Source organism: Rhinatrema bivittatum, chromosome 11 (genome assembly GCF_901001135.1).
Source record: "Rhinatrema bivittatum chromosome 11, aRhiBiv1.1, whole genome shotgun sequence".
Taxonomy (NCBI): Eukaryota; Metazoa; Chordata; class Amphibia; order Gymnophiona; family Rhinatrematidae; genus Rhinatrema; species Rhinatrema bivittatum.
The window spans coordinates 34,008,055-34,020,372 of record NC_042625.1 but is presented as its reverse complement, the minus strand read 5'-3'; the positions used below and the strand labels follow the sequence as shown (position 1 = coordinate 34,020,372).

Sequence of the window (12,318 nt, the reverse complement as noted above, 5' to 3'; positions counted from 1 at the left end):
GGGTAAAAATTCTCCACATAAAAAAATATGTATATACATAAAAGCATATAAAATAAATAAAATTTAATAAGGTAGCAAAAAAGATTTTCAAAAGTGTAAAACATACCTCTCAGTTAGAATCAGGGTAAATGCAACAAACATTAAAAACAGGAAATTCTATATCTTCACCACTAGATGGCAGCAGCAATACGAATAAGGGGGTCTGCAGACCTTGTTTCTTTTATCTCGACTGTGCCCTAATCACTGACCTGGTGCTGGCTATAGTGATTGGCTCTTAGAGACAGCCAATCAGAATTCACTATCCCGAACCTGATAATTTAGTTATGGGGCAGGAAAATTTCAGGTTTGTTGATTTTGTGGAGACTTGCAAATTATGCAGCAAGCAGCCTAATTGATGGATAATATTTGATACTTGGACAGTATTTATATAGGGGTAGATTTTAAAAGGTTGCATGCCAAGATTGGCCTGGGAGGGAACTTCCCTTCCCCCAACCTTCCCACCTCCTAGCCATATCCTAACCCCACTCCCAAAAACGCTCACCTTTTGCCCCTACTCAAAGCAGGCGCAGGTTGTGTGCACCGGCACGCAATCCTCCGACACAGCGGAAAATGGTCGCTGTGCCAGGTCCCTTTAGGCCCGCCCCTTTCTCAAAGCTCCGGGACTTACACGCGTCTCGGGGTTTTACACGCATGGCCGGGGCCTTTTAAAATCTGGCCCATAAGTTTTAAGAGTAAAGTATGGTTATAGATGAATGAGGGTGGTGGTATGAATGGTAAGTAAGGTATGAGTGTAGTGAGTGATGTTTAATAGCATGAGGAGGGATTAATATTTGGTTTTAGTATTATGCATATGGATTTATAATATGGTTGCATATGTGTCCACTTGGTTATGGGATTTTTGATGTTTTTTGATGTTTTAGAATTATTGTTTTGGGTGCACTATTTCTAACATATATTTGTGAAAGCATACTTGTGAATATAATTGTGTGTATGAGTGCTGTTAATTTATGTAAAACTATTATACATGTGTTTGACAAATATATTAAGATTAAGCAAATCAATTTTATATGTCTCATAATAAACATTTATAAGATGTTGTGACAATACGTAATGTAAACAAATATTTTACATGTTGTATTATTCCCTCTGATGCATTTATTAGTATACATCGTTATCCACAAGCAGCATCAGCTCAAAGAGGAATTGCGCATCAGCCCAAATTCATTTCCTGGTTTGATCTGCTCATGCCTGAGCACAAAATTTTACTTAAACACAGCGGACATGGAATTTTAATCACATTCTATATCAGTGAGGAAGCAGAATATCAGGTTGTTATTATGTAGCCTGGAGCATTAGGAACACCTTTACCACACCAGTGTCTATACATTGTACTTTCATATTCACCACTGATCCTATCATTTACTATTCATGCACTGTTTAAGTTTATACAATTGGCTTTTCATCTCAAAAGCCAGCAACCCCACATATTGTGGAGGAGCTCCCCGTAATTGTTGATTGTAACAGCTGTTCAGTCTTCTCTCAATGTGGGGGTCGACCAGCATTGGCTGCGTTCTTGCTTCTGTTTAGGTATGGACTACCGCGGTTCTTTCAGCTGCACTGGACAGAGCTAGATTTTGGAATGGACCATACTTGGTGCAGACAGCCACTAAATATAATTCCTTAAATGTACAGACACAGTGGACACAACTAGGGAGTATTTTCGAAGACTTTAGGTGCCTAAATTGGCCTTTTTGAAAATGTACAAGGGTGGAATATAAATTTAGGATCCTAGTTTCACTAGGTCCCTAAATTTAGGAATCTAAAAGTGGGCGTCAACAGGATGAAAGGGAATTGGTTCTTTCCCTGACATGTGACAATGATTATAGCGATGTGATTCGGCTGAACTTTTCGGTTCGGCCATTATCAGCTCACCGCAGGAAATTTAGTTTCCCTGCGGTTTGGGCGGAATTTTTTCGGCCGCCTCGAATTTCAGGGTTAACGCTAACATTCAATGTTTGCGTGCACTAACAGGGAGTTAGTGCACGCCAACCCCGAAAAACGAATTTTCCTGAAATTTCAGGAAAATTCGTTTCGTTTTTCGGGGTGGCCGAACCAGGACGAATGCACATCCCTAAATGATTATTAAGTGCCTGACATTTAATTAATTTTTTTTACTCCTTTAATTACTGTGGAGGGGGGATTTAGGGTCTGGCAAGTTTTGTTTTAAGACATGGACCTTCCGAATGCACCATTTCAGGAAGAGGATCCTTGGGCTGTTATGAACTGCTTGGCCCATTGGGCCAGACCTTGGGGGTGGGGGAAGGACCTTTGGTCAGGTCAGCCTCTGTGGCTGGTCTGGATCTAAATATCAGAAATGGATGCTCATATTAGCACTGGTTGCGATTGCGGATGCCCGATGCAGTTGTGGGCACACGTCTTCTGGGTGCCCAATGCACTTGAGCGCCAACACAATTTTTCCCTAGTGCGCCCGTTTTAATTCGGCAGCTCATTTTAATGTAGCATCAGGCGCCCAGGCAACAGGTACGCAGTATGTGTGCCGTTTTACAGCACGTCTTATTGCATTGGCCCCAAAGGGGTAGATTTTAAAAGAAGGGCGCATGTCCATGTGTACGCGGTTCCCGGCATTCGCACATGGACATGTTGATTGTATAATCTGTGCATGCATGGGCGGGCGGCCCATACAGGGGGGGTGAATTTTTGAATATTACACGTGACTGACGCAATTGGGCCTCCCCTAGTTCCCTCCCAGTCCAGTCCAATTAAGGAGCAGACTGGGAGGGAACTTTTTTTTGATAATACATTTTTTGTATTTTATAATTATTTTGTATTTTTGGTTTTATTGCAATTAATTTTTTTTAATTTTTTAGAAATGCTTTATGTAAACTGTTTTGATTAAACAGTTTGTAAAAGCGGTATACAAACATTTTTAAATAAATACCCCCCTGCCTAACCCTAACTTTCCTCCCCTTTCTCCTCTCCTCCCCCTAACCCCCAACTATAACAATTTTTTTTTACTTACTGCTCTGTCGGAGCAGAAGCAACTTTAGCCAGCTGCCGACGCACCCTTCCCTGGATCAGTGGCTACTGGCCACTGTCCCGGCTGGCCTCTGTCCTGGCCCGCCACTTGTGTACATATTGACAGTTATGCGCGTAGCTGGGCTCTTTTAAAAATGTGTGCGGCGCTCATGGCCCAAATACGCAACTAACTGCCAGTATTTGCACGTGTGGTCCTTTTAAAATCTGGCCTTTAGTGTATTAAAGATCTGGCCCCAATTTCAATTTACCCCTCGCAGAACAGCACAGCATGTACAAAGAATAGCCAGGATTTTATTGATTTGAAAATACATATACCATATAGAATATATTTTGTAAGTTTGTCTCTCTGAACAACAGTAAAGAACACTTTACATAAAAATGCATGAATAAAATATAAAACATATTATATACCACAATGTTGAGTTCAAATCTGCTACACTGCTAGGAAAGTAACACTTCTACAAATGTAAGAAAAGCTGAAATGCTTAATTAATCTTCACAGAATGATTTCAAGACCAAAAAAGCATCCTATGCATAGGAAAAATGCAATCCATTAGAGTACAACACAAGTTTTACAAAACTGTATGTAAATTCCAGCTCTTCATGGCATGTACACTACATTCTGCACAGGGTTTCATCGTAATCCAGTTTATAAAAAAAAATCTAATTGGACCAGCCTGGCACAGATTTTCTTTCCTTGACCTCATAACGCATTTAACATACAGAAAGAGTAAATAAAATAAACAGAAACAAGATTTTCTTTACAAGATGTAATACTTACTGGTACATTAATCTAGGGCAGGGCTTCCCAAACCTGCTCTGGTGACCCCACAGCCAGTCAGGCTTTTACGACATCCACAATGAATACGCATGAGATAAATGTGAATTCCTTGCATACATCCTCATTGTGGATGTTCTGAAAACCTGACTGGCTGCAGGGTCCCCAGAAGAGATTTGGGAAGCTCTGATCTAGCAGGACTACCTCAACCATCAGGTTTCAGTGCTACACAATGTACATAAAGGAAAAAGAAAGAACGTAATAACAATAATATGATATTACTTAGTGCTGACAGTGAACTCAAGGATGCAAGATTTACTCATGACCACACAATGAATGGTGAGGAGGGGGAATGAACCCAAGGCCCCCCCCCCCCCCGCTCAATGCTTTCGGCTTTAAGCACTAGACCAACCGCCAACCATATCTTTTCATTTTCAAGAACATCTCCTTAAGCAATTTTAATTTGGAGGGGAGGATTTTTTTTTTTTTTTGGTGGGGGTGAAGCTGATAGCTTAATAACACAATAGATGTCATACTGAATCAGACCAATGTTCCACTGAGTCCAGTCTCTGACAGTGGCCAATCCAGGTCACTTGGAAGAAGTGCCCAACAGATCCTAATGGGGAGATCCATTCCATGTCGTCCACTCTCTGCTCCAGACAATAAGAGGCACTGATCACTAAGCCTGTCTTTCCTCCAGAAACTTCTACTTACCATCTTAACACCCATCTATACTACTGATCTTGAACACAGCTTCCTTGAGTTCTGCAGTTCTAAGATATGGCAAGAGTATCTGCTGTTATAGCTACAATTTTTGTTTTAGCACCAACAAAAGTTACCGTGTCATAGGAATGAGGGAAAAGGTATAACACCGCTGCAAAAAACCCTCCTTTAAACCAGAATTCATTAAATTTTTAGCCAATCATAATAGGCACTACTTGCAAACCAATGCCTTCATGGCCTTCTATTTAATCACAGGCTATGATATATACAACTTAGATGGATCATTTTTTCAAATATATTTATGCAAATAAAAATTGATTTATCTCAAAGTCGTTCTTTCAAGTCCATTTTTAAATCGAAAACTACCCCAACCCTGGCCGTGTTTTGTTAGGATGATCAGAATAATTCCTTGTAATTTGCCATGCATTTAACAATGTTGCACAACATTAATTAGGCTTTGGCGTCTCGAATCTCGTTTGGTTCTCCAACGGCACAAAAGAGATTTGAGACGCTGAAGCCTAATTAATATTGTGCAACATTGTTAAATGCATGGCGAATTATGAGTTCTTCTGATCATTCTACCTTCAGCCCCCTGATGCAGACTAACAGAACACGGCCAGGGTCGGGCTAGTTCAGATTTAAAGATGGACTCGAAAGAACGACACTGAGATAAGTCAGTCTTTATTTGCATTAAAAATATTTGAAAAAATGATCCTTGTAAGCTGTATATATGTCATTGCCTCTGATTAAACAGAAGACAATGAAGGCAGGGGTTGGCTAAACATTTAACTAATTCTGGTTTAAAGGAGGGTTTTTTGGCATCATCACAATTTTTTAAATGATATGTCCGTTGCACTGTACCACACATTCAGGGCTCCCCATGTAGTAGGTGTCGATTTCTGAAGACACCCAGAGGAATTTTCATGGAGGTGTCCACAGGAAGCCACTGAAATCTGCCAGTTTTTTGTGGTTGTTGCTGTACGCAGCTGTGTTCAGTCAATGTAAGGATCAATTGAGATCTGAACAGCAAAGACACGGGATCTCCATTTATGCCTAGAGATCATGGGCATGCTTAGGAATTATGCAGTGCAAGCTCACATCATCAAAAATAACCATCACTTGTATAGTTGTGCTTTAACGACAATAAAAATATAGAAACCACCCTCTGGAATGGTTTCTAAAATAGAGAAATGACTGAAGGAGTTCATGGATGCCATTTTGGTCTTGTTAAGGAGAAACAAATATTTTTTTTTTCCATATTTTCAACAATCCATAAAAAGAAAATTTTATAAAACATTTTGGATCAAAGAATACTTCTACATTCTCACGTAAGCTGAAAAATATGGATATCAATAATTATCTTGTTACATCTGCAGAACGCTCAGTATTAGGCAAGCATTAACAGTTCCTTCACGAACCAACAGTTCAACCGAATGCTAATCCATTTTATATATATATATATATATATATATATATATATATATATATATATATACATACACACCCCAGGTCAAGCAAGTTGGTTACATTGTATACTTGCATGTACAATGCAGGCAGTCAAAATATGTAAGCTAATATGACAAATTTTAGGGAGAAAAATAATTTGCTGGTACCGGAAACGTTCTGGAATAGAAAAATCACGTTTTTGTTTTCCAAAATAAACATGGACTTGAAATTCTTTTTTTTCACTCCTGCATGCTCTAATATCTTGGCTAAAACTTAGAATTTTCTAAAAGAAAACCATATATATATATATATATATATATATATATATATATATATATATATATATATAATTTTTTTTTATTATTATTTTTAAAGGCTTAACAAGCTTTCCTTCCTTTCTTTTCCTTCCAAAAGTTGCAGGGACATCAAAACAGAGTATTATATCTTATAAACAAAAATAATGCTCATGATGGCTTGCAGCATTAGAATTCAAGTAGAATAAGGCCATGCCTCAAAGATTTTAGTCTTAAAAGTGAATTTTACAAGCCCAGTGCACACATAAATTAGAGTATGGGCGCACAAGTCGGGCTGCCGCACGCTTATCATATTTTAAAGGCTGTCCAGATGTGGCGTATCTCCTGCTGCACGCACATCTCTCTTGATTTCAAAAAGGGATGTGGTCCAGGCAAGGCGTAGCCAAGAGATGTGCACGTAAATACTTATGCACTCTTGCACGCACCCAGGTCCACTGCCGTGCAAGTTTACTTTTGCAAGGGAGGAAGTGTAATTTAAAAAAAAATTAAAAGCAGCCATTTCTGCTGGGGCTAAAGGGTCTGAGGTAACTGGGGGTGTGTGCAGGCTATCAAATCAGGAAGGGGTTGGAGGACCTGGCTCTGAACTAGGCAAACGGATGAAACTGGCAATGGTGTGGATGCGAAGATTTATATTTCGCTAGTTTATCTTGATTTGAAGTGTGTGAGCACAGCTTGGCATGTCAGGTTTTTCGGGTTTCTGTCCTTTTAAATCTGCATTGCAAATTTACAGTTCCTGTTCACCAGTGCCACAGACTGGAGTGCGTACTGCAAAGTTGCTCCCCTGTAACAGATGTTCTCTGCAGACAGGAGGACAAAAATCAGCCACACCGGCAGGTGGCGTCATTCAAGGGTAAGAAGATGGCAAAGCTCTCTCAGGGCTTCCTGTGTGGCTGCCGCCGCCATGCAGGCCTCCCCCTATTCTTTTCTAGCAATCAAGACCTTCAACTCTAATGGGGAGGCAGGTGGGATGGGAGGCTGAGTTGTCCTGCTGTCTTTGGAGAGAAGACCCGTGGGACAAGCCGCGAGCTGCCTCCAGAGCTCAGCCTCGGCGCAGTTGGCGTGGAGCTGTCCTGCTTCTCCACAGAGAACTGAGGCGGTAAATGAAGGAAGAAGAAAATGTTTCCTGAGCTTTCTGCCGATGTAATAGCATATAAAATCACAAGACAAGGAAATTCACAGCTTTGCACACCATTGTTATGACCAGAGGTCCACAGAAGCGAAAGTCGCTTATCCTGAACAGAAATTTATCCCACATATCCCTTTCTTCATATATATATTTACAGACTTCGTTTTTCTGGTAAACATTTACAAGATATGTTTGCATCTTCATATACATAACAAAGCCACACATACACACTGAATTATACAAAGACACAAAATGTACAGTAACTTGAATAAATAAATAGTTTTTTCTGTTAGAAGATATTCAAAAAACACTGTTGTTGAAGGGCACATAGACACTCCCAAATTTTGCAGGATACTACAGATAAGCCAGCGCTACGCAGGTTTTTAACTGTTTCTTTTTTTATAAAGCTAAAGTATCTACATGTTTGTTTGCTATTCATTTTTTTGTGCAGACTGCTGCTGGAACCATGGAAGTGCATCAATCAAACCTTCCCTTCTGCGTAGCTTCTCTCTTCCTCCCCCCTTGCATTTCTGCCAAATTCTTTGAGTACTCCACCATCGGATAAGGATTAGTCCATGCTTTACTGGGAAGGATCCAAACCCTAGGTCTCCAAACGGATTCACTCATCTCCAGGCAGCATTCATGCTTCATGGTACAAGTTTCCAACAGGCTTATGGGTTGCTGTTTTTTTTTGCCATGTAAGTTGTGCTCCCCCTGGCCATCTGATTAAATCACGCTGTCGTGTTGAGATGGCATAACCCCACCAGAAGATCATGCACCTCCAAAGTGAATAAGATAACATAGAAGGGTTTCTAGCCTGTCTAACCAAAGAAATACTAAATCACAGAGAAACTGAGAAAGGTGCTATGGAACGTCGCTGTCGGATTCATCCTCTCTATTTCTCTAAGGGCGTAAAAGCACCTTTCTGTTTCTTCTCCATCTGTAACCTGCACATTGGGTTGCCTGTAGCTTTTGGCAGTTACATGAATGACTGGGGGTGAAAGAGGACCCTTATTTTTGTTAAAGCGACAGATAATATACTCACACCATATAAGAGTACTTGCTGCATAAACTGAATTATCTATAACTTAACATGTGGCTCATTTTTTCATTAACACTCAGGATTTGGACAGATAAAAATAAATCAAGGATGAATGGAGGTCACACATTTGCAAATTGTACTTAAAACATAATACAAAACCCGTAGCACACTGAAATATAGCTGACGTTCCATGTTTGTGCAAAATGGTGATCTTTGAATTTGCGAGTAATATTTCATGTGTGCTGAACTTAAATATAAGACAAAACATTGCCATGGTTTCAGAGGAAAAAGGCCGTCTGTCCTGAGACCGCAGACAGTTCATGCTTTTAAGCAAATGTGAAAGAATGTATCCTTGAGAAAGTAGCTACACTTTTAGACTTATGCCGAAATCTATTCTACAAAAGCAAAACACACTCCCATTTAGACTGTGCACCACTTTATATCCTAGGATTAAGCATCATGCTGTTGCTTTTTGCCACTTTCAGCATCACCTTTTCTTCTCTATTTTGTACCTGAGTTCATTGCAATACAAAACAAACACACTTGAACAATCCTCATTCTTACTAATCTAATTCTCCGTTGCTGAATTCAAAGAACACTGGACCCGCCTGTGTTAACGTTCTTTGCAAGCCTGCACTGCTTGGTTCTGGGTCCCGTGCAACTGCCTCATGATCTGCGAGACTGTGCCTTCTTAGAGCATGCCAGATGACATTCTAGATTTGGCACACTTGGTGCTAGTTCCGAAGAAAATTGTGCATTAGCAAACCAAAACATATTGTAGAGAGATGGGATAAAGCTGGAAAGTACAAGCAGAAAACGCATCAAATCTTCCTCATATCCAGTGGCTAAATCACCATGCTGTGATCACAGCATATCAGAAAACTGGAAGTAGTGTAACCTTCAAATGGTCCCCTGCACCCACCCTGACAAGCGGTCTTATAAGAGAAAGTCCAGTATATTTGGGAAACAAAAAATAATGCTTACAAGTGCCTTTGTGCTTTTGGGCTACAAGGCTAGTGGCTTGCCACAGGATTCTGCAGTCAGAAAGCTGCCAAGGAATCACAGCTTGTTACCAGCAGCTGGTGCCATTCTGCTAACCAGAGCAGACCATGTTATGAGAAAAATGGAGGCTGTGAATCCAAGGACAAGAGATGGGGTTATTTATGCAGTGAGAGGAGAAACTGCCTAGAAAGTGCTGACACAAAAATTTGAAATATCCTGGCCATGCAATATGATGTTGACACGTGATCAAGTTCCAGCAGATCTGCTCACTCGTAATAAAGAAGAGTGCATGAACCTGTGTCCTGCTGAGCTGGATGGAGTGGGGGTGGGTGGGATGATTTACCTTCTGTGATTCCTGGGGGGAAGGGGGGGGGGAGCCTGGGTGCTTCCATGAACGTCAGAGAGCTGGATGCTACGGATTCAGAAGCACTTCTGCCTCATTAGGTTTTTCCGTCAAGCAGCGTTGTCAAAGCACGGTGAAGTCAGAGTGGGGGAGGAGGGAGTGGAGATGAGCAAAAGCAATGGAAGAAAGCATCACAGCAGGCTGCAACCACTTCACTTCCAACATGGAAGTGACAAAGAAAATCAACTGATTCAGATTGCTAGATCTTTGGTTTGTCATTGAAAAATAAGGCTGAACTAAAAAATAAATTATTAAAAAAACTATCACAGGAAAAATAAGGATACTTTTTCTTTATAGTAGTTTGCTCTATTATCAATCTACCATTGTTTTTTTCTTCCCAAACATGTGGCACTTTTAAAAAGATTTAAAAAAAAAGAAAAAAAAAAAAGATCAAGAAGCTAAGAGTAGTTGGCTGGAGTTTTCTAAGTGTTCACATGCTGCGTATCCTTCCTGAAAGTTCTCATTTGTTCTCGATCAGCGTCTGAACTTTATACACCAGGTCTCGGGCATGCTTCAGTATCTGTTTCATGTTGTGCCGCTCTGCCATTTCTGAAACAGAGGGAAAAAGGGACATTAGCCATGCTTACGTCAGTTGCTGGTAAGAGCAAGTTGCTCTTTCACAAAGTCAAAGGATCTGTAGAAATACAAAAATTACCATTTCACACCTTATTAAATGGATTTCTCATTCATATGCTAAATGAATGGTGTTAATGAGATGAGGTATTTATTGTATGACACCAAGAGAGCGAGTCTGAAAAGCAGCCCACCCAAGTGCAGCGTCCCTTTGAAAGTAGCCCGTGGGTACGACCAGCCTGTGTACTCGCCACCTGCTATTAGCGAAGGCTAAATTTCCCCGGGGAAATATAGCTCATCTACATTTGAAGAAGCGATGCACGTACGCCGTTTCCTAACCCCGCCCAAAACGCACCCCCATGCATAGTTTTACCTGGGTTACAGGTGGACAATTTTCACACAACGCTTTGAGCCACTTTAAAAAACGAAATATATTGCTACTTGCTCAGATAAAAGGCCATTGTCCTCTACAATATTTTTAGCATAATCTTTAGGAACATGGTTATTGCTTAAAAAAATAATTCTTGCGAAGAATTCAAAATGGGCCACACATCTAAGCAGTGAGGATTAGTACTGGGTCTCAGCTGATTTGCTCGTGTCCTATTCAGCACTCAGTAAAATAATGTCCAGGAAATGTGCACCCACTAGTCTCAGCTGACAGCAATTTAAATATAATTAAACCATTTAAATTTAAAAACAAATTAAACCATTTAAATTTAAAAACAAAAAAAAAAAAAGAATGAGGGCTAAGGAAAGATGCTTCTATGACTCCTATAGGGTACACTTAAAAAATATGGCAAATTTATAAGTATATACCACACTTAATCCCAAAAATAAAAAGTGATATAATGTTCCCATATAACCTTTACTATTATATATTTATTTATTATTTATTTAAAGGCTTTTTTATACCGGAGTTCATGCACTAGTGCATACCACTTCGGTTTACACAGAACAAGGAACAGAAAATTACATCAAACAGATTGAACAATTAAACAAATATACAATTACATCCAACGATTGGGTATAAATAACATGGCTAACTTAGTAGGAACTTAGAGTTTGAGGTAAAGGAGAGAAATAGTACCAAGTGGTATCAGACGTTTGTGTTGGAAGACTGAATGGTTGGCTGGTTTTATGTGGTTGTTGTAGAGGTTTTTGATGATTGGGATAGGGAAAATGAGCATGGCTGAGGTCCCAGAAAATTGAGGCTGTACAAGCGGGTGTGTGCACAGTGGTTGAGATGAGGGCACTTGGACTGCTGTTTTGACGCAATGCTGGGGTTCAGTGCTGGATTAGGGTGTTGGAATTGAATGCTGGAATTTAATGCAGGTGTTGAATGCAGTTGAGTGCAGGAGTTGAATGCTGGAGCTGAGTGCAGGAGCTGAGTGCAGGAGTTGACTGCTGGAGCTGAGTGCAGGAGCTGAGTGCAGGAGTTGACTGCTGGAGCTGAGTGCAGGAGTTGAGTGCAGGAGTATATACAAAAAAATGAATATATAAAAACTTTATTACTTGATGTAATGCATGTAAAAAAGCCAGGAGTAATTTACAAATTTCAATTATTCAAACAATAAAATCATCTCACACATACAATCATTCACACCACTAAGAACCTAAATTTAGCAGAGACTCCCAACTCTCTCCCAACATGTTTAGCTACATAGAGCTTCTTCAGGGGAATCCACTCAATTGCAATCCACAAATGAATCAAGTTCCTGTGCTTTCAAAAGACGACGCTCTTTTATATTTCTTTCCTCACAAGCACATAACCACTTCTTCAGACAGCACTCATATACATGCATCCCAATCATTTACGTTTATATACCTGAATGAAAAGCATCCTCCCAACTGATT

The 12,318-nt window shown here is 40.1% G+C and overlaps 1 protein-coding gene across 1 annotated transcript in view; it reads right to left on the bottom strand.

The window, feature by feature from the left end:
- Nucleotides 1-4,275: 4,275 nt before the first annotated feature.
- The window catches only part of LOC115100809 (small G protein signaling modulator 1-like), a 324,051-nt gene continuing 316,008 nt past the window's right edge, over nucleotides 4,276-12,318 (bottom strand). The window contains 1 exon segment of the mRNA XM_029619713.1: nucleotides 4,276-10,440. Coding sequence (XP_029475573.1) covers nucleotides 10,352-10,440 — 89 coding nt within the window. The 3' untranslated portion in view covers nucleotides 4,276-10,351.